At 42.0% G+C, this 23,395-nt stretch overlaps 1 protein-coding gene across 2 annotated transcripts in view; it reads left to right on the top strand.

Moving 5' to 3' along the window:
* Nucleotides 1-23,395, top strand: part of LOC138510440 (phospholipid-transporting ATPase ABCA1-like) — a 2,356,352-nt gene that overhangs the window by 156,684 nt on the left and 2,176,273 nt on the right. For both annotated transcript variants that reach the window (XM_069626098.1, XM_069626099.1), the window contains exon 2: nucleotides 19,624-19,758. In XM_069626098.1, the coding sequence (XP_069482199.1) occupies nucleotides 19,693-19,758 (66 nt within the window). In that variant the 5' untranslated portion in view covers nucleotides 19,624-19,692. The remainder of the gene's footprint in view (nucleotides 1-19,623; nucleotides 19,759-23,395) is intronic.

The raw sequence follows: 23,395 nt of genomic DNA, 5'->3' as shown, positions 1-23,395 counted from the left end.
TTAAAAGTAACATTTCATCTTTGTGTGTGCAAATACTGACAACCTAGTACCCTCATAAATGGCTGGCTATAACAGGAAGTGTTTGGTGTGCTTGTGGCAATTCTGGCAAAAGATCATCTGAACCTTTAAAATGGTAACCAGCAACACACGTATTGAGCATTATACAGCGACACGCGTACTGAGCATCTTATTAAATGTTAAGTACATTTTTTTTTTTACAACGTTAGGAACATTATTGAACAAGTTATTGCCATCTTTCGTTTACTTTCTGTCACTAACTTGGTTCTGCTCTGATAAATAAATTTTGCGAGACAATCGTTGCTTTAGAATAACCAGTCCCAAATATTTTGTTGCACTCCTGGTCTTTATTTTTTTTCCTTTCTATCAACTGGTGACCTTTTTAAACACAAACATCACGCCTGCTCTCTACTTCGTAGCAATATTGTGTATTAATTGTCCTACAGGGAACTCATTTAGCTCTGAAAGAACAGATGTTGTTTCCTTAATGAAAAGTACCCTGTCCCTTCTGAGGGAATATATGATATTTACTGGCCCATAGAGCTTGTATCGATGAGGACATCTCTGCCATTCTGGCATCTGGCGCCTGCAAAAAATGCAAGATAGGAAAACACAGTGCACACAGAGCGTGAGATATAGTCTCCTTGAAAATATAATTATTGCTAATGTTGTTATTATTGTTATTGCTTTTTGAAGTTGCTATGCTTATTTTTTATAGTTGTTTTGATGTTGCTATTGTTGTATTTTATTATTACTATTAGTAGTAGTATTTTAATTATTAATACATAATCAGAAGAATGATTTTAACATAGAGTAATCTTACGACTTCTCCACACTTCATCTGCCTCAAACTTTTAATGTTTTTTGTCTTGTTTTCGTTTTCTGTGCGCCCTCAGGCCCACAGGCATGTGGCGCGTGACAAGAATTAAAATAAATAAATAAATAAATAAATAAATAATAACTGTACATTAGAGTTGAAAGATATTGTGAAAAATCTCCAGACTTTCTGCTACACGTCCACTCCTGCACATAGAAAACATTTACTTAAGATCCAGTTGGACACATCTGATTGTGTTTACATTGCTGTAATGTCCCCTGTTGCAGTTAAATGGACTGCCCCATCTAAGGGAAGATGCAACAAAGGCCACCATCTTATACAGATTTGGTATGCATTGAAGGTTTGTCCTGTACAGAAAATAAAAGACGGGCATTCATGTGAGAAATGGCAAGGATCTCCACTCCATTTTGCAATTATTTAGAATTGTGTGTCATGGATTTTAAATATGCAAGTTAGTTCTGTCATAGTTTTGACCAACAGGCCTAATTTTGGGGGCAGCACATATATGTGAGAGTGTGAAGCTGTCACCTATAATCTTGCATTTCATAAGTATACTTTTACTCAGTCAGGCCATCGGGCGACACTGCCCAACTCATCCTGCGCGACTTGTCTTCCAATGAACCACCAATGCCATGCTGCGCTGTCACGCAGTTAGTGTTCTTCTGATGAGTCTTGATTGACTCTTCTTCAGGCTCGGGAAATGTATCCACAACTCGACTGTCCCTCTATTTTAAAATATCATGCCATTACTTTTCTTTCCAGAGACCACTTAGACTTACATGAACGTGGTCTACTATTGCACATCTAAGAAAAAAAACAAAGTGCTGCCACCATAAAAAAGCTGCTCCTCCATGATAGAATAGGTTATTTACAACGCACTTCATACCCAGAGGTTTCTAAGCGTGGACCCGGGGAATAGAACCTGTGGTGCTCTGTGTCATCTTGCTTCCAAGGCGAGCATGTTGCAGCTGAGCTATCCTCCTATGATCAAGTGTTGCTTTAAATCCTTACAAAAGTCCAGGCTTCTAGTTAATACACCCAATCTTCTAGTAATCCTCCCCTGACACTCTCTCACTCCACTGAGTCAGTCAAACGCATTCAGGACCATCCATTTTTAAACAAGGATATCGAAACATGTCACTGCCCGCTCTGGACTGATAATTTCCTAAACCACTGATACCTGGACGCTCAGTAGGGGAACTGTGAGCTCTAGAAATTATCCACTAACAAATAAATAAAATTTATGGAAACCTGGAATGGGTTATCAACCTAGGGAGGGTCTAAACCACCTGAAGTATATTCTAAGATTGGCATATTAGCATGTTTGCTTCGCCAGCATGGACACTGTCATTTACTATCATTACTGGCTTTCTGGGCAAAGAAAACAAGAGTGCGTTCTTATTTGGGAATACTGGCGTTTATAGGAGCCGCCAGCAGGGGCATATATGGGCCCATCAGCATGAAGATGTTTGTTTGCATGTTTCCTTTACACTAGCAAAATACTGGCATATAGTGGGCAAAGACATCACCAAAATACTGCTGTGCAATGTTGGTGACTTATCTAATGGATTGTTCTATGTTTTACCGTATGTGAAGGATTTTAAAATGTGGTGGCTTTTTGCCTAATTCTTCATAGAAAGTGTGCTGTGAAATGCACCATTTTAACCCATTATTTAAAGAAGTTCACTCGACACACCCTGAACTCTGCTTGGTTGAGGCCCCCTCAATGCCTGCAGTCGCTACTGCACATTTGGCCAGAGGAGAACAAACCCCCTTCCCTCTGCAGGCTCCCTTTGGGCTGGGCCCAACTTCATGAGCTACAGACTCTACTTGTTAAACAATCCTGGCTACAGCACTCAAAAATGATATCAATTTAATATCAATTGAAATACTAACTAAAAGTTAGCAGGAGGATGTGGAGCCTTTGGCAAGTGACTTAAGGTATGGGAGGGCCTTGGGTCAACATGGAGGGATGGTTGCGGTGAAGAATAGCATGCCTTTTACAGGCGCTGAAACTAAATGGCTTCAGCACTGCAGGAGTTTAAGGGTGAGTAGTGACTAGACCGCTACTCAGACCCCACAATTCAAGAAGCCAACAGCGATCCCAAGCATAAAGGAAAAACAGGCACAGCTAAGAGATGTACCTCTTTCAACTTTTGTGGTAACATGAGCCGAGGGAAGGCTGTACTCATGTCACAACCCAAACAGCCAGTCGCAAACCAAACAGCAAAGTACAGCGGTCCAAAATTAAAGTAATGTCTAATCAAAAACGCCGCTTTACAAATAACAATGAAAACTATCAAAACGCACCCCTTTAAAGGTAAAACAGAGAAATACTAAATGCAACGCTGCAGTACACTGCGTTTTCAGCAGGGAGGACAAAAGGCTAGAAATGAAACAAGGAATTTAAAAAGCATATGCTATTTTTGGAACAATGTGCAATAGGGACTTGAGCAGTGTCCAGCACCAAAAAAGGTGGACCAGGTTTACTGATATATTTCAAAATGTCTTTATCCAAAGTTTGGTAGTTTGATTCAAATCAGGCTTCACACTGTACTGCATTGCGACTTGAACCATGTTCCGAGACAATGAGTCATGCTGGGTCATGTGGCAACTGGCGTCTAGGTGGTTCAAAGAAGGAGCTTGAACACGCAGAATTTGTGTCATGCAGTTCAGATGGTTCATCAGGATTGGTTTGAGAGTCAAGATGGTTTGAGATGTTGGTAACTGCTGGTTTGCGTCAGCAGGTGACACAATGCTCCATCAGCTCGACTTGAGGTCTTTTGGTTCCATGTAGTGATGTTGGTGAGTCAGTGCGGGGTTGAAAGAGGCACCTCTTGAGTTAATCTGCTGAAGCGAGCAGGCTATTTGAGTCGAACAGATGACCTGCTCCACTTGTAATGATGTGGCAGTGAGCCAGTTTGACGGGTGAAAAAGCAGCAGTCGTATGAAGGTTAGGTTAAGTGCCAAAAGCTTCAACGTCGGGTCCCTCTAGTTTGAGGGCAGTGTACAACATTTGAAATGCACTTCAACTGGTTCAAAGCAATATAACAGGTATCCAAGCAAGCTGTTCTGGCCCTCCAGATGCTATGCGACCCACAGCAGGGAGACAGGGTGAGTCCTTTTAGGTCCTGATTTCCAAGCCAAGGGAGGTTTGCTGCAGGGTGGTAGTTTCGGGTCCTCAGTAAGAGTCACCCCAATGTGTCCTGAGTAGGTAGGGAGCACAGCTTTCCTCTGCCTTGGGACACTTCTTCTTTACCTCAATGGCTGAGAGCTTTGGAAAGATGAACTCTCCCAAAGTGGTTCAAATTAGGTATTCCTTAAGTCCTGGATGGTCCAAAAATAAGTCAAAGAAGTAAAGGGAGTACCACTCTTTTACCGACAGAAGTCCACAGTGACTACATAATCTCTTCCTTGTGACAACTGGTCTTTGCCTTCTTGCATCATACACAAAGTGCTTTCTTCTAAAGCAAGTGAAGGAGACAACAAAGAAGGAACAGTACAGAGGATACAAGATGCTGGAACTCTTCCCGATTTGTGCTAAACTTCCGCTGGCTACCCTTAGTCTGCCCTCCGTCCCAGAGTCACAGCACCAAAGTCTGTAACACCATGGTGCAGGACTAATCCTTTTGTGTTGGGTGTGCCCTTTAATATTCCTGTTTCCCACATGCTGCTGGGATGTCTTGTTGGAGGAGAGAGGTGTTACCCAACCTCAAAAAGGATCAAAAGAAGGCAGCTCCTCTACTGGGTGCAGAAGAGGAAGTCAATCTGGTGTGAATACACACAGCCTGCCCATGGATGGCCCAGCTCACAGTGTTGACACAAATATAGGTGTGGCTTTAATGTATGTATGTATTTATTTATTTATTTATTTATTTACATTTGTATGGCGCACGTACAGCCCAGAGGCATTAAGGCTCTGTTACATGAAATTTGTAGGAAACTTGATTAAGTGGTTACAGGCGACCAAGGTAGTCTCTTGATTACAGCTGCATTAGTAAATGTCTTCATAGGTGACAGGTGAGGTTCATAGTTACATACATCAGTAAGTTTTACATAACAGTAATTATTACATCAGTCATCATTGACAGTATAGCGTGCAGCTTTACTCAATCGTCTCACACCAGCCCAACAATCCGGCGTGATATAAAGAGTGCCGCAGACAAAAAGCTTGGTTTTGATTGCTTTGCGGAATGCTTGGTGGGACTCCATCATTCTTAGATGAGTGGGGAGGGCATTCCAGTGGGAGGCGGCCATTGTGGGAAAACTAGTGTCCCTAGCGCACACTCTTCGTGTCTTTGGAGTGTTAATGTTAGAGTAGCCCTAATAATAAGATGAAATACCAACCACCATTCCCCAAACTGAGGTATGGCTTATGTTTAAAGATTATAACTGCCACAAGGATGGTGACTTCTTATTATTATGTAGAGAGGTGTATATTTTGAAAGCAGACCCTGTGCTGAAGTGACCTGGCTCTCACTGCAGTGATGTCCGAACTTGCTCTCTGCCACTGGAGAACAGGTGCTGCAGATCAGGATATTAATGCAGCAGGGCACTGGTGTCCAGGCCACCCATTCTGAGGCACAACCACCTGTATCATTGTAATATTAATGTAAATTAAAAAAGCCTCCACAGAATGTGCAATATTGCAGTAAACAAAAAGCCACGCGCGAGTGGGCAATTGTCTTGATGATGTCATGAAATGGCAATTCCCTGATATGTAATGCCTGGGGGATGGGGGAGTGGGGAATTTCTATGTAGAACAGGACGTGCATTGGACAATGATTATCAGTGTGTAATTCTTTGGACGCCTGCATGTGTGTGTATGTTATATTATCAAATTAAGTCCGGATCAGAACCCCTTTCAGTTTTTACAGAAAAATGCAAATATTATGCATGTATTTGTTTACTTAATAGGTTTCCTTGTGTTAGTGCATTGCACACAGTCTATGATTCCACTTCTCTTTATCAGTGCCAATACAGGCAGGCGGTCGTTGAATAACATCAATAGGATTCATTCCAGGTTGGGCAATTAGCAATTCCTTCAGAGCAATGAGTTTGCTAGTTGAGCATCTGCGTCACCACGAGGAGTCTCCTTCAAAGCACAAGTGTAGGCAGCCAGGCGCACACGCCTAATGATATTGAACTCAAGCAGAACATTACCTTTTCCCAGCATGAAAAAAATGCACCCCATATTACATTTTTGAAAATGAGACACATATCTGTTGGCAGGAAGTGTGTAAGCTACAGAGAAACCTGAACTGGCCAGTGATTACTATCTTTTAACTAAAGGCTTTTATTAAAATATGGGATTACATCAGAACAGTATACTGTTGGGTAGTTTACATTTACCTGCATATTATCTTCCAGACTGGCAATATCAAACTTTTTTCAGATTGGCAATCTCAAAATATGCTTGTCCTTTTTCAAATATTTGTATGAATAATTTCAAAATGGCATATGAGATTCATACCACAAATGGGAACATTGGGTATCAATGAAAGTTGACAATTCATTAGCGTGCAGGATTTTGATTTAAATATAAACTGGAATAAAAAATAAAAAAATAAAAAATAACAGAATGTCGAAGACATATGCATTGTTCCAATAAGAATGACATCATGACTTAATATCTCAAATTCAAGAGAAATACACCATTATCACATTGTTATTGTTATCAACATTAAACATTCAGATCATAATAGGTATATCAGTTGTAGAAATAGATTATATTTTATCATGAAAGTTATTATGCACACACATTTATTACAATGCGATTGAAGGTGCTTTGTGGAGATGAAGCAATGAATCCAAAGTTTGGCACAGTTCAGCAGTATCTTACATTTTTTAATGCACTTCCTAATTATGAGCTCTGGAGAAGATCACCCAATACTAGGATGTGTGTACCGTAAAAGGAGTTTGTAGATGTCCAGTTCAATTATTTGATTAAAAATTCAACAACAAAAAAAAAAGATGTCCAGTTTGCTATTATTGCCTTTACTGCTGTCGATATGAAGAGGCAAATAGGTTTTTTTAGATTAGTGACAAAGGTGTTTGAAGCATTCGGCAATCTGATGACAAGGTGTGTGAAAATGTTATGTTTCCTTGGCCTGGAATTGTGTTCCCAATAACCTCCCAAACCTCTGCTCCAAATTCAGAAATGAGTGAACAATCAAAACGCATATGTCTCATTAGAATCCTTTGGAGGGTCTGCTGAGCCAATTAGGTTGCTCAGAATGCAGGTTAGCACTACCAGTAATGGCCCGCATTATGAGCAAGCTACTAGCATTGGAGGTGCTCCCCCCTGGCCCTGACTTCCGCCTCTGAACCCCTCTTACTGGTCTCCTCGAGTGATTTCACCTCACACCCTACATACTCTAGGCTTCAGGACAGCCATGGACATGGAGAACTGACTTCCCTCTGCGCTTCATTCTCAGTTACCATGGTGGTCGTCTTCTTTAGTAGATTTGTTGACACCAGAAAGAGCTCATGCTCTGTAGGTGAAATGTTCCCTGGTGGAAAAATGCAAGTACTATAGCAAACATTGCCCCAATGCAAAACACATTATTTCAATGCATGATTGCATCAGGGCAGTTATCAAACTAGTGGTAGGACTTCCAAAATGATGGCCCTGTTACAAACAGATCATGGAAATAATATGTGTTTTGCAATGTTTGCCCCAATGCTAATTGCACTTGCACCAAAGTAATCCCACCCAAAGGGCCTGATTTACAAAACTTTTTTCAATGGGATTGCCCCATTGAACTCCCAGACCTCCACTATGGCATCTATCCCTCAAAAGAGTCTGGACTCCCAGAGTCTGGACTCCCAGTTAATCATAAAAGAGCATATTTCCAAAGAACCCTACAGTAGGACAAGGTGATTTGCTCATGATCTGATGTGATTTGTTTTTGCCTCATTGCAGAAACTTTGCACCAGTAAAAGTACAATTTTGCACAGAATTAGCAATAGAACAAAACTTGACAGAGTGCAAAAGGATATTAATTCATTGCATTTTTGAACTAGGGTAATGTTATGATAATATGGAATGATTTTAGCACAAGGGCAAACTTTGCCTGAGTGCAGAAATAAACAGAACAATTGTTTTCTGCACTAGGGAATAAGCCCCGGCGACTTACTCAAAAGTGATCCGCGGGCTCTTGTGCAGCTTGTAAAGAAGATCGGGTAGATTTGCAGGTTCCCACCGGTTTTCCTGCGAGCCCGAAATTCTGTTTAGAACCGCACATCTTCAGGAAAGTTGGAGAGAAGTTTGGTCAGATTTGGAGGGATTCTTGGAACAAAACTGCTTTGAAAAAAAGTAAAATGCTTCAGGAAGGGAGTTAAAGGTTAGGGAAGAAGAGGTGTCGGTGAGGGTGGATGGAGGGGCTTGCAAGAGGAAAAGGATTCCTGTGCATCTCTGAATGTTATCCAAGTAGAATGGCTCATTACACTCTGCGGTAATAATATATTATAGTCGATTAATGCACCTACTGTAAATCTCAATGAGTAACCAGCATGTCCAAGGCTTGAACCAGAGTAAGACGAATTTGGCCTTTCATCCTTCTGAAGTTGATCAAATTAGTCAAGCTGAAGTGGGGAAATGTGGGATTGATATCACACTAGCAGACTCAGTCACGTGTTAGGAATGCTGCTTGTGCCTGCTTTTCATCATTCAGAGGTTAACACATTGGGCCTCATTACGCGGTAGGAGGTAGCCATGGTGCTATTAGCACCATGGCTACCCCCTTACCGCATTCCAGGTCCGGGTTCCCGAAATAGGGACTTACCTGGTCATTCCAACCTTGGAGGACCCAGTAGGTCCCCATTCCAGGAACCATTCCCCATTCCCATTCGAGCCACCATAGGGCTAAATGGGAATGGGGATGGAGCTAATAACGGTACCGCAATTTGCGGCATCGTTATTAGCTCTGAAGTCCCTTAATGGGTCCCATACATATCGCCTGGTAAAACCAGGCATTGAGGAAGGACCCGCTAAAGGACCTCTGAATATGGTGGTAATGGATTACCGGCACCGGTGACCTTACTGGTGCCGGTAATCCCTTACCACCTACTGCTTAATGAGGCCCATTGAGTGTTATAGAGGTTTGTAATATTACACTACAGGGAATTCATAACAGACTTGGACCCTTGATAGGCTATAAGGCTGGGCAAGGGTCAGTCTTGCATTAGTGGTGCATGATGTTTGTTCCCGCTATATTCACTTCCATAAGCACTAGTGAGGTTATTTATTCAATAAGGACAGTCCAGGGATGCATGTTAATGACTTCAGAAAGACCAATAGGGCTGAGACATAATCAGTGAAATGTCAATCATTCATCGTGTCGATTCTGACAATCTAAATGCCGTTTAGTATGGATCTCTACAGTAAGAGGCTTATTCTCAAAACATATTTTGGTGCAAGTGATGTAATACGTTAGTGCATCTTATTACTGTGCTCAAAAAGCTGTGTCCTGTTACAAAGTTCCTTTGAATGTGTGCATCATTTTGATCCCCATTTGCATCCTCTTGCACATTTTCACAAATAAGAGATCAGAAATGCAGATCTGCGAAAAACACATTCCCCCGTGGCTCAAATGAACAGGCACCTGGGAAGTGCATGAACTGTTGCTCTCCTGCTTACATTACTATCCCTTAAACAGGGATAGAAATGCTGTTTCTTTCTTTTTTTGTACATCATTCTGAATCGCAGACCCTTTGAGGGTGCACAGAAGTGGTTCCAAAGCAAGAAGAAACAACAAAGTTGAAAGAGGGTACACTTGGATGATTAAACTTTGAAGCATCAAGTATTGTGAAGTTGGGTAATCCTTTATATGGAGCTGCGACCATGGTCAGAAACCCATCTGCACAATGGTAAATTTCATCTAAACTATGCCGCTCATGCTCCAGAAACAATTTTCAGAATAGGCGCTGTGATCCAGTAGTAAGTCAATAGAATTCAGAGTCTAGACACACCTACAATGTGCATGTCTCGTTTATGTTAGGCACATGCTGCACACTGAGTCTTCATGAGTTGAGATCCAACCTATAAGATTTGCCCTTGTCACAACAATGATGAATGCTGCACAGTGATTGTGGGCATTTCTCTCGCACTCACAAGGGCATCAATACACACGACAATTACAAATGAGGAAAGATATACTCAACATTTACGGTGATGTGGACTTCCATAATAGATGTAGCAGAAGACACTCCGGACACTAAGCAATTTTTAGTCCACAAGATTGAATTGTATGCGTTTTGTGTTGGTGGTATTGAAGCTCCTTATGTCCGTGTAGTCTGAAACAAGATGAACTGATGCCCCATCATCTCCTAGAATGCAGGAACTATCAAAGGGAAACAGTTACTTCAGTGAAACAACTGCTGCAGGCCTGTGGCATCTGGCAGAAAGCAGCAGCAGTGTTATTTCTACTTAGAGCAAATCAAGCCAGGGACTGTACTGTGAGCCTCATCAGATTATGTTTCCTTACATTTTCATATGAACACAGAGTTATTGTGTTTGCACAGGTGTTGTGAGTATCTATTAAGTATGTTCTTTTAGTTCCACACCATGGAGTGGTTGGATGGGCGCGTACAATTATTAACAGATGCAAGCACCAGAAAACATGTTACCGTCAGACCCGTAATGAGGCCCATTTTGTTTTCACAGAAATGCCAAATATGTTTAAATCGATACAGCTTTCAATATATCAATATATTCTTGATGCATTTTCAGCACCTGTATCCGAGAAAGCGTTTTTCCAGAGGTTGCTGTCAGGTTATTAACTACCTCTACAGATCCTTTCAACTGGCCTGTATTCTCTCCCAACATTTTAATTTATTTTTTGTAAGCAAAGATCTAGTTGAGTTAAAGATAGGTGCATCAAAGTTAAACTTGAGTCCATTGACTGGTGGTTCACCTGTAGATATGCATGCAGACATTGAATCAAGGATACCACGCTCTATTCCCCTTCCTCATCAAAGATAATAAATTGTTCAGTTTTGCTTCCATTAATTGCAATGAAAACAGTACTATTAATGTATGAAAGAAGTTCTTCTCTCCTCGAGGGTCTTTGTGAATATCCGGAGCCACTGCATCTTGAGTCCCAAGGGCCCCATTCCTGAAGTAAAAAGACTGTGTGCAGCACTTAACGTAATTCATTGATTGTGTGTCATTGCATTCTTTTACTGCTTAGGGATGCTTGTTTAGGTGAATTTTCGTCTCACTCCAAATGGTTTAATCTGGAGGAAACCTGGTACCAACTCTTCTTTGCTGGTTTGCATTCAAATCCACCTATTGAAGCAGGATACTTTGTTGCCATTCTGGGGCGGTAGGGCACTTTTGTTGTAGTGTGGTGCGAATAATGCGAGAATGCAGAAGTTTGGTGAAAGGAAGGGGGTTTATTGAACAGGGGAAATAAAGTTTAATGGAAACTAGATGAAGGGAAAGTGAGCCCCACCATACTCCGGCTCCTCTTCGCCTGCTTGCAACCATCTCCCCATGCACACCTCCCGCACGTCACCCAGCTCCAAAGCATGGGCCGATCCTCACAGCGGACAGCACATCCCGCGTGGAGAGATGAGTCCACTGCTACTCATCCTCCCTTCTTCACTGACGAACGGAACAAACACCAAGAAATGTCTGTCTTCCCTCTAAACAAATTCAACCAGGTGTTGAGGTCTTTGGTAGGTTCTTCCCCATCTTGACCGGCAAAGACATTCTGATGTCTTGCTAGGCAAGGAAAACTCCGAATCTCATCTCCCCTTCCCTTCAGCACCACTCTCCACATTAACTCCACCTTTTACCTCAATACCACCCTTCACACCTCCATCCAAACTCTTCACCACAGATACTCTGGTCCATTCCTGAGAGCGGGAGGAAGCTTGATCCTTACCGTATCCCCTACAACCGGAAGGATATTTATAGTCCTTCCCACACTTGACCTATCATGTGCCATCTTTTTCCTGAACTGGCTACCTTTGATATTCTCAACTACACCTTCCAACTTTTTCCCTACATCAGTGTCCTTCCCCAACCAAGGTGGCACAAGTTTCGTGGTTGCCTCCCGTCCTCTGCTAAACTCAAAAGGGGTAACATCCGTTGTACAAAGCGGGGTGAAACGGTGTGCTACAATCACATCTCTCACAGCCTTCTTCCAATCAAACCATTTGACCACGCCCAACGAATGGCTTCCTTGAGGACTTTGTTGAAACGTTCTACAATGCCATTCATTTGTGGGTGGTAAATGGCACTCATTTTATGCTCAATGTAGTTTTTTTTGCAGTAGTCTTTGATGTCCTTTGAGTGGAATTGAGTACTATTATCTGTAACAATCACTCTGGGAAGACCTTCACCTTCACTGATATCATCTAAGAAATCAATAACAAATTCAGTAGAATTCAAGGCCCAATCAATACCTCCACCCACCTTGTTAATAAGTCGATTATGACTAAACAGACAGACTGCCTCCCAGTACTCCACACCAGGCCCAACACATCCATACCCAGTTAGTCCATATCCGTCATGAGAATAGGATATTTCAAACTCACACAAACTTTATCACTTCTATTACAAAGGATACATTCCCAAACAGTTCTTTCAATTTGAAGGTCACATCCCAGCCACCAATAATCACTTCTTATCCTGTGCTTTGTCTTGATAATCCCCTGATGACCTTCATGGCCTAAATCTATTATTCTCTGATGCACACCCAACAGTGGGATGATCCTGTCACAACGCATCAGGAAATCACCTTAGACGCTTAATTCATCAATGACATTCCAATGTGGTAACAAATCCAGATCTTCAAACTGACTCTTCCTTGAAGGACGGCCGTCTTGTAATACATGTCGAAGTTTGTTCAGGGAAATGTACTGCACCATTTCTTCCTCCCATTCCTCTCGCGGTACATGCAGATAATCTATACTGAAAACCACTTCTGAGCTGTCTTCTTCTTTATCCATTTCTGTCACATTCATGAGTCTGGACAACCAGTCCGCAGCGACGTTCCTCGCACTAGGCACATACTTTATTGTGCTGCTAAATTCTTGTAGCTGCGCTACCCTTCTCCTAATGCGACCAGAAATCTTGTCCAACCATTTTGACATAATTATTTCAACCAAAGGTTTATGGTCGTTATGAAATTCAAAGTTTTTATTGCCAACGCCAATGCCTCCCTTTCAATGGTGACGTATGATCTCTGACGTATGATCTCTCTGCTCCTTTTAATAGCTTGGATAAAAATGCTCCACACAAAAACACCTTTCCCTTTGGTGAGTTCACATAGGGATACTGTGTGTCTGGCAAAATCATGGATGAACTTTTAGTAATAATCTACCATGCCTATGAATGTCCGAAATTCCTCTATAGATACTGGTCTGGGCATATTCTCTATAGCGGCAGCCAGTTGCCTTTTTGGACGTATACCTTCTGCTGAAATGACGAGGCCAAGGTACTCTATTTCTGGACTGTTGATCTTACACTTCTCCTTGCTCAACGTCATACCTGCCACACTTAATTTCTGAAACACATACTCTAATCGTTCATTGTGGAGTTATCCATATATATCACTATGTCATCCTGGAAACATATAAAGCCTTTGTCTCTGTTAAACAGTCTATGCGTGATCTTCTGGAACACTGAGGCTGCAGAGATGAGTCTGAAAGGCATCCTTTTGTAGTGAAACAGACTCTCTGGCATGATGAAGGTGGTCAAACTTTTCGATTCATGATGTAGTTTAACTTGATGATAAGCTAAAGCTAAATTTAGAGTGGGGAAAAATGTGGTAGGGCCGTTCGTAGCTATAATTTCTGGTATATCAGGAAGAGGATGCCTTTCTGGAATTAGGCATTTATTGAGTTCCCTCATATCCACACATATTCAGAGGTGACACCCACTCACTGCCATCTATGCCTTCTATGATGCCTTGGTCTTCCAATTTCTTTAATTCCATCCTAACTTCCTCCCTGATCGACAGAGGGATACTGTGCAATTTTTGCAGCCACAGGCTGATGATCCTTCTTCATTCTGATCTTATGCACAAATCTGCATAGACACCCAATCTCATCACAGAAGACTTCCTTCATTACTCCTTCCTTCATCACTCCCTTCATCACATGCTCCTTCATGTTGATGTTTTCCACTGCGAACACTGTCTCTTCTGCATTGAGGTCTAATCTTACTTTAAGTTTTCGTTGATGCGTCCAACTCAATAGTGGGGTCTTCCCTTTTTTCTTTACATATTTCTTTCCTCTGGCTGTCCTGTCTTTGAATATTAGCATTCTCCAGAACCATCCAATTAGTTCAATTTCCACACCTCCATACGTCTTGGGGTTGATGTCAATTTCATTGAGGATATCGTGTTTAGATTGATCCCAATTATTTTGTGGCAGCAAGGTGTACTTAGCACCCAAATCAATCATCATGTATATTTGTGAGTCATCTATGAATACCGGTGCTTTGGGACTATCTATCTCTTCTTCATCATCGTCAACAATCATAGTTACACAGTCTTCTCCTTATTCCACCTATGAAGTGAGCTAAATTGCAGCAGGTCCATTACAGTACTGTTAGGGAGAATTCTCCAAAATTGCTAATTTTCCTTAGCTACTGAGTCCCTCAGCGGCTTTGCTGGATTTCTAGGATTTATTTTTTTCACCTGGTAAGAGTGTGAGCCTTTTTTTCCCACTCTTACATGTGTTTTGCTGTGTGTGTTTAACTTTTTCTTGAGTTCATAGACTGTGGAGCCTCACCTACTCCATAGGCATCATCTTTTTACTGTGTGCTACACAGCACCGCCTGTGCAGTGACACAGGGTTGTCTTTTAGACTTCCCAACTCAGACTCTATTTCTGGGACTGACTACTGTCTCCCAGAACATGTAAAGTTGCCATTGACTTTATTAGTTTCTTTAAATCCACAGACCCAGTACAAACTATCTTACATAAAGTACTGGAAAGGGTTAATACTTATCCCTGTTTGTCTGTTTCTCTTGGAGCATTGTTTCGCTCCCTTTTCATTAACACTTGGCTGGTGGCAGTGGTAACTACCCTATTTTTCCTACCGCGGTTATCTTAAATAACTTGGTACTGTTTTAGGCTATCTTGGTAGCCTGAAAGTTAAATCTGCTGGACCATATTTGTTTTAATTTAGTTCTGGCTGGGTTTATTCACCATTTCTTTTTGTAAAAGTCTTTCTCGTGTTTTTCTCTGCATGCCAAACCAGGTTTGGTTCCTTTGTTCGCGTCCTTACAGAAGCCCTCCTTAGGCACCTGAAAGTCTGGGTAGGGAGGATGTTACGGAGGGGTTTTAGGACCCCTGCCATGGGTTCCCTTGGTAACCCAACTGGCTAGGTGACTGTCCCGCCAGGACAGCCATCCTGTTGTGTGATTGACAGCCAGGCTGTGTGAATGGGGGAAAACTGCATAAAAGGCAGGTCTCTGGGGCTGGAAAGGCAGAGTCGCCACTGGAACGAGATAACCGAAGAGGAGCTGACAGAAGAGGACCCCTGCCATGACTGAACCGCCCGGTGAAGCCCTGCTGCAGGTCCGAATCGTCAGACTCCAACGACAGAGAAGATCTACCAGGTATCTTCTTCCCCTGAGCTGGTGGGACCAACCAGCTCACCCAAACTGCAAGCCAGGTTCCCTCCTCTAGTCGAATTTGCTGTACAGAGCTACAGTGAACCGGATAGCCAGGAAGGTTGGACCCTGTTTGGGTTTTAAGGAGCACACCTTTTATTTGTTGCTTTGCTCTGATGCTGGTTTCTTCCCTGGGCAGTGCAGGACCCTCCAGTCTTCCTACTTCGTGTCAGTCCGACAGTCGCTTCAGGAACCGTGAGAATGCTGGACCTGCCAGTAACATCCGCCTAAGCTACAGCTGCTTCTGCATATTAATGTACTGTTCAAATCTGGTTGTTCATTTTGTCCAGCCGCAGTGAAAGTGTGTGAAATCTTTCACCAATCCAAGGGCTTGTCCTTCCCTATTCTTTAAACTAACTTTTCTGCTGACCAACTTCGTTCTGAACTCTTGGCAAAGACTTAACCACGAACTACCCTGAACTGTGTGATCTTGAGCAAAAGACTTCTGTCTTATTGACTTTGGCCCTAAGCCATTTTGATTTGATTCCCTCACTGTAGTTCCTTTTTCTAGATTGCCCTTGTCTAACTTTGTCTTTCCTTCCCTTTTAAATTATTGGAGTGCCATTTTGCTCACACTTCCTATTCAGCTTAACTTGTCCAGAATCTATTGGGAGTGGTGTGGTGTATTAAGAGTGTGATTTTTCAATTGCTTTACTTTAGTGAAATGTTTTGCAACTGATGTGTAAATAAATGTATATTCTTTTACTCAGGAACCTTGAGTCAGTGTTTGTTTGAATCATCGTAATTGCTGTCCTTTGTGTAACTATTGATACTGCTCACTTACTCTTGAGATAAGTCTGGCTGCTCAGCCATCGCTACCACTTTACTGTGTAGTACAGGCTTGTACCAAAGGTGAAGTTGTACTGTCACCTGTAGTCTTAATTGTGTGTGGTGTTCCCAAAGGGTACTGCATATAATTCTGCCTAACAAGTATCAATGCAAATTCACTAGTGGAGATATTTATATATTTTTGAGGAGCACTCAGAAATGCACCAACAATGATAGATTGAGAAGCAAAACATGCTTGTTGTTTAATTGAAAATGAGTTGTATTCAATGGGGGTCATTACGACCCTGGCGGTAGGAGTTCAACAGGGCCGGTAGAGCTGCCAGCCCCGCTAAACCCCTACCACCTCATTACATGCTTGCGGGACCCGGTAAGGACGCCTGGCAAAACCAGGCGTCATTAGCGGGTCCCGCGAGTGGCCCAGCATGCTAACAACGGGCACGTTATTAACGGCCCATTGTTAGCATGCACCCCATAAAATGCTGGTGCCCCTGGAAGTCAAGAGACAAGTATTAGTGCTACGAAATGACTTCAAGTTAAGTTGTGCGATTAGCACATGTATGTATTGTCATGTAGCCAAATGGGATAAACCCACATGGCCATGAACAAAAGTCTTTCTCAACATTCTTTTATTTAAGGAATAAAATGAGAAATGTGTGTGTACACGGCATCTTATTAATAGCAAAACTCCCCTGCCCACTTCCTTTCCTTCTCCCCTGTGTGCAACTCAGAAAAATGCAGGCGTATTCCCAAGGCTGACCTTAGGGCCGCAGGCCACAGATGTGCATTTTCCAGGCGACAGATGTAAATTTTCTTACTTGGTCTTTAGAATACCAAACAAAAAGGGGGTGGTTGTTGAATGTACTGCTCCTTATCCATCCTCCTTAACCATAAAAATAATGTCAGCTAAATAACAGGATGATGTTTCCTTGGATTTAAACAAAAGTAAATCAAAAAGAATAATCTTCTGACTAAAAATAAACCGACCAAAAGGATGTTGCTGGATTTTCAACAGTATCAACAATCTAGGATTACCCTCATAATCCTTTTGAATCACTCACAGTCTGGAGTTGTTTAATTGCTCACATAAACTTCTATCCAGGTGTCCAATAGTTGTACTTCAACTTATAATCTTTTTGGTATGGTCCTATTTAAGGGGGTCACTGTGCTTAGGTAGTGTGGCTTCATACAGAGCTTTTGTGGGTTAGCCACACTGGAATAAGGTACTTTTTTTTATACAGAGAGTTTCTTACCTGCACCCAACTCCCCCTTCTGGCTACTCCACTAATGCCTCTGCAACAATTCCATTGCTTGGGAATTCTCCTATACTCCTCTATGTCCTCTGCTCCTACATTGATTATCAAGTTGAACTATTGTTACCTCCTCACCACCTTGCCACATGCTTGTTTCTCCTTCTATTCACAATAATGGTCCACCAGGTATAAATTATAACTGTGGTCTTCCCTGTCTGTTCTAGCCTTCCCAAGCTATCCTTCCTTTACACCTCTAGCACAATACCGCTAACACCTCTTATTCCTGGTCTGCCAGCTTCCCAATATTTGGTCTGTATACTTGAGGTGACATAGCTTATTGGAGGTATCAAGTGAAGACTCCCTGCAGTCCGTCTAGGGAATTTGATTTGATTTGATATATACGTAACATGCAACTGGTCTGTATAAACTGCATTTAGATGAAGATCTTGTTAATATAATTAAGAATATCTATCAGGCAGTCCAGAGGGAGAGAATCATTAGGAAATATATGCTCTAAGAGCCTTTACAAAATAGCACTAGGGAAGATTTATTTCTCAAATCAAGGGGCAATGAGTTCCACAGTTGCCAGACCGTACACAGAGAATCACCTATCGGCTCTATAAGCACAACGAGACGGTGGAACCATAACTTTTTTTCTCCTATTATCTTAGTGATATAGTTGGATGATAGCAGGAGATCTTCTCTACTAAATATGTGGGCGCTAGTCCATAAATACATTTATAAACCAGACATAAAATCTTGAAGTTGATTCTTTAATCTACAGCTAACCAACGTAGGGAGTATTGAAGGGTAGACACTGGTTTGCATATAGACACCCCTAAAACCAGCCTAACAACCGCATGTGGAGGTATCTGCAATCACTGTACCTGATATTTAGGGATGCCGGAAATAACATCCTTGGTGTTATCTCTTTTTGAATTAATCAGTGAGCCTACTACCATATCTGTCAGAGCTAAATATGGAATGGCTGTTTGCAATATTCGGAGATTGTAGTATACTCATCAAACTATATCTCCAAGTTGGTAGCCACAGCTTGAGTTGGACTGCCAGTAGTACCTTAAATTCTTAAATGTAGGGGCAGAGGTAGGAGGTACACCGAACAAAGAAGGGGAAGGAGTAAGAGCAGTGAAATCTTTATACAATAATTTGTGCCCCAATAGTATAACTTCTGGTCATCCATCTTGCAATCTCTTCAGTGCATCATATTATGTTTGCAAAGGAAACAGAGGGGTCTTTGACCCACAAGTATAACTGTGTATTATCTGCATTAGAGTGATATGACAAGTTGAATTTAGACTGGATACTCATCAGAGGTTGCATAAAAATATTGAACAAAATAGGCAATAGAGAGGACCATTGTAGGACTCTATAATGTAAGGTGGAATCTTTTGATACATAGATTCCCAGGTTTGCACAATGGTGACGTTCTTTCAAAACAGAGTGGAGCCAGGCCAATGCATGGTCATGAACACCCACCACTGAGGTAAGTCTGGACAGCATAACATCAAAGTCCACCATATCGAAGGTGGCAGAGAGGTTCAGCATGATCAACAGGGTCATTTCCCCCTTGTCAGCATTTCTTAGCACATCGTCCCATACTTCAACTAATGCTGTAATGGTGGGATAGACCAGGGATCCTCCCCTTACTATGTCTGGGACTGGCATATCTTAGCGGTTGGCAGTACCCAGTGCCCATGATCAATGATAATGATAATGATAATGATAATGATGTGTTATTTATATAGCGCCTTAATCCAAAGCCATCCCTTTTCCCCCAGAACCAGATGGGGACCTTCAGCACAGTACCTAACCACAATGTCCTCATACAGACTGTATTTCTAAAGCACCCTCTTACCTCTCTCTACATTCCTTGATTACTGCTATCAACTTCTGTGCACTACAGCATTTACCATAGTCAACAAACATGACTGTACAAATGTTATGGTTTTAAAGCCACAGAATGAATGCTTAAAGCAAGGTAATGGTGGCCAGTTTGATAAGAGACTGATTGTGTTAACTTTCCATTGGTTCATTATTTCAGCATGTTGTTTATGTTTGTTTCTCAACTTTAGAATTTGATAAGCAGTGATTTCCACAAAACCTGTTTTGTTGGATAACAAAGGTTTACCTCGTGGAAGACAATGGGCTTCTGGAATCAGCTTGGACTTCTCCTCTGGAAGAACTTCACTATTAGAAAAAGGCAAAAGGTAACGTGGATATTCTTCTCACCCATTTGATTTGTGTTTCAATGATACTGTGTCTTCCTTTGAATAATTGGCTGTTATATACCAATGAATCAGTTGATGGTCTTACATTTTGGCACACGGGGCATCGGTTCCATCATAGGCTTCCATCAGTTGGATTTTCTTCTAGGTAAAGGACAGGAGATCACTTCTTCACTATTATGGATGATCACCTAATGGATACTGACTAGTGGCCTTGGCATAGTGAAATCAGCTTGGTATCTCAAGGGCACTTCATATTATGAAACACCTTGTATTCCTGATGATGAGAGTAGGAGGAGCAATATAGGGTATTTGTTTTGTTATTAGTACTTCACATTTGACAGGAGTATATCTATTGTGGGTGACAGTTTTTCTTAGGGTGCCATATGTCTACATAAGCATTTGGCAGAACTCTGCATTGTACAGTCTCCATTTTACGTGTATATAAGAATAGACAGTGTGATGATGAGGCCACAGGACTTGCCTTAAAATTAATACAGTAGATTTTTATGAAATTATGAATTGGCTAGTCATACAAGCAATTTAGGTTCCACTGCAGATTTTCATAGATTAAATCCAGATGGCGTTAGTGTAACTCAGATAAGTCATAGGCTTTTCATTTTTGGTTACCTTGCCATCTTGGGCACATTAGTGTTGAAGGTGACCTCATTTATGAATACAGAACACTGGGCTTTGTTTCCTATATGATAACACGTTCACACTTTTGTTGAAGACCCTGTGGTGGCTAATTGCTCTTTCTTCTAAGTCCAGCAACCGAGCAAAATGTTCAGATGTTCACAGCCAAGGAAGGAGTGTCATTGAATCTATTGTGGAGACCAGCTTGTTGGAAGTGAGTGTGCTAGACGTTTGGTGGTATTTCTGCTTTATAGAAATGGCGTCACCGACTTAATATAAAATGTTGAGAACTGAATAGTATTTTATTCTCTGACCTAGAAGTAGCCAACATGTCACCCTCTAGATGTTTTGGTCTACAACTTCCATCAGATCCAGCCTGCATATGCATAGTCAACGGCGAGTGATCATACGAGTTGTAGGCCAAAACATCTGGAAAGACTGCCCAGACACTCGGACATGGAGGCCACCAACCTGGAAGCCTCAATATAATGGCCGAGGGATTTATGACTTCAAAAATAAATAGTTTCTTTTTCAATTCCTTCTGTCTTCCGAAAGAAATTATTCTCTTTACACTTTACAGGACCTTATCGGAAATCATTTCTTTCGAGCCTCCAGTGTCATCTTGGTCCCTCCTGGCACCAATCAGAGTTGAGCGAGTAAACCCCATTATATATTTCTCTAGTTTATCTGGTTTGCTGGTCTTGGTCCATAATTCCAATTATGGCCAAACTGAACTCATACGTGTTTATCCTAAACACAGCGAAACAAAAGTAGCATTGTATACCATACTGGTCCAACCCATTAAATCTTGTCACTGTTATCCAGGCATTGCACACATTTCAGGTATGAACATCCCCCATATTGCTAAGCACCCCCCTGACAAGAAAGAAGTGCAAGTCCCGTTTAGAAACAATGCATGGACCGGGCTACACAGTGCCTCCATCAATGTGTATGCCTTACCTTGGCATGCAGTAGAATTGGCAGAATGTCTTGCAAAACCACAATATTTACATGCATGTTTCAATTAAACAAAGCTTAAGAATTATTCAGCTCCTTCCTTTGCTGTGTCCCTCCAAGATGGCTACTCTGCCATTAGCACCAATGCAGCAGTAGACATGGAAGGGGCTGGACCTTATCTTTAAACTCACTCTCAACATTTTTAATAACACGTATTCCACTAGAGAAGGCTGGAATATTTAAATGCCAAACTTGCATCCATTGACTAATCTAAGATGCATGCCTTTGTCGGGTGTCACCATCTCGATTTTACATTTGATTACTTAGATTGAACTCGTCTTATGGGGCGGTCGTCCAGCAAGATGATTGTTGCACAGGAATGGGACTACGTGGGTTGCACTGTTCTCAGGGCACTGCTTTCTGATCCACAAGGGGCTGGGATCTGATCAAGGTGTTGGTGCAGCCTCCCATATCAGGCAGCGCATTCCTGACTGTTCCAAGTCACTAATAGACTCTGCCTACCATTGCACCAGTCTGATCACAAAGCCGTTTTCTTTTTAGCCTGCCTGGAAATCCGCTCGGGAAAATGTCACTGAAGATGCAACCATAATCTCTTGCAGAAACCAACGCAAAGTAAGTGCTGCACTTCGCTCCCCCTTGATTACGGATTCTCATTTCTCGACCCTTAAACTGGGGCGACATAAATGCCCCAGCTTTATCCAAACCTGAAAGCCCACCTTAACATTTGCAGTTGACAGCGTTGCCCCTCTAAGAGATAAAACTGTAAACAAAAAACAAAAAAAGGTGGCAGTCGTTGATTTGCAGGTCAGCTGCAGGTGCTGACGTGATTCATCCCAGAAGGGCTGAAAGAAAATGGTAGATGCATCCCGGCACCTAAAGCTATCATTTGCTAAAGTGACTTTTGCTGCTTGTAAAGCAACCATCATAGAGGCTGGAGAACACATATTGAAATCGATGCAGTTCACGAGTATGCCAATCTGATCATTAAGACCCTGAAGCAATGGATATGTCTCGCCCACCTAACATGTACCCCAGTGGCAGAAGCATGACACAATAACGCACAGGAAGTTATTCTGGGTAAAGAACCAGCCAAGTAGATGTGGATTAACACCCAGGGCCTAATCTTCACAAGTGGTAGTAGCATGGCCCCTGCTCCTCTCCACTAAGTCACAGACAGTCCACACCTGGCTTCCACTAGGGTAGGGCAACTTGATTTCCGTCCAGTTACTGTTGCACAAACACTGAACATTGTGAAAAGCTTGAACATTCCCCAAGCCATGTATGTTCCTCAGCTGTCTCAAAAGACTGTGACAAGGTAAATGAGCCTCTGATATCATTCATGTTGCACTTTGAGATGTCCTGCTTCTTTCTACAGATCTTTAAACGATCTTGGGTTATCCAACACTCTTAGCAAAACTCTGATGGACCCCTTGGTTGCTAATGTGCCATTATTATTAATATTTAAGATGTTTGAAAAGTATCCTAGCATTCAGTTTAAAGAGCAAGTGAAAGAGCCTAGACTCCCAGGGACTGACAGACTTGCTTCAGACCCCATAGCATTTGCTTTCTTGGATTTCAAGGATAATCTACAATTCATGGCTGAAGGTGGGACGGGCATATTTCTTGGCCCGCCAGCTGCATTGACCAGTGTTCGCTTCCCTGCCCTTCTCTTTAAATTGACCGGTGTGACAGGGCGGTGAGGCTCAAAGTCAAGTGAATCTGTCTTTCTTAGCAACAAGCGTTCAAGAATCCAATGGGACTCCTATGAGTCCACTGCATCCACTCGTGATTGCAGGGTTCTCATTTATTGCCTGTGGATTCTGTCATTATGTTAATCCCATGCACAGTTAGCCTCAGAAGAGGGGCGCACTTATCCATAATCAAGCTTTCTATACTCAATCAGGTGTCTGCTTGCTGGGACTCAGAAACACAAGGTGACTAAGTTGAAAAAGCATGTTTGCGCAATTAAATACTAGATGGAGGCAGGCTGGCTCAGTTTAAATCG

This window comes from Ambystoma mexicanum, chromosome 6p (genome assembly GCF_040938575.1).
Source record: "Ambystoma mexicanum isolate Mex_15411 chromosome 6p, UKY_AmexF1_1, whole genome shotgun sequence".
In the NCBI taxonomy this organism is placed as follows: domain Eukaryota; kingdom Metazoa; phylum Chordata; class Amphibia; order Caudata; family Ambystomatidae; genus Ambystoma; species Ambystoma mexicanum.
This window is presented reverse-complemented; position numbering and strand designations above follow the sequence as displayed.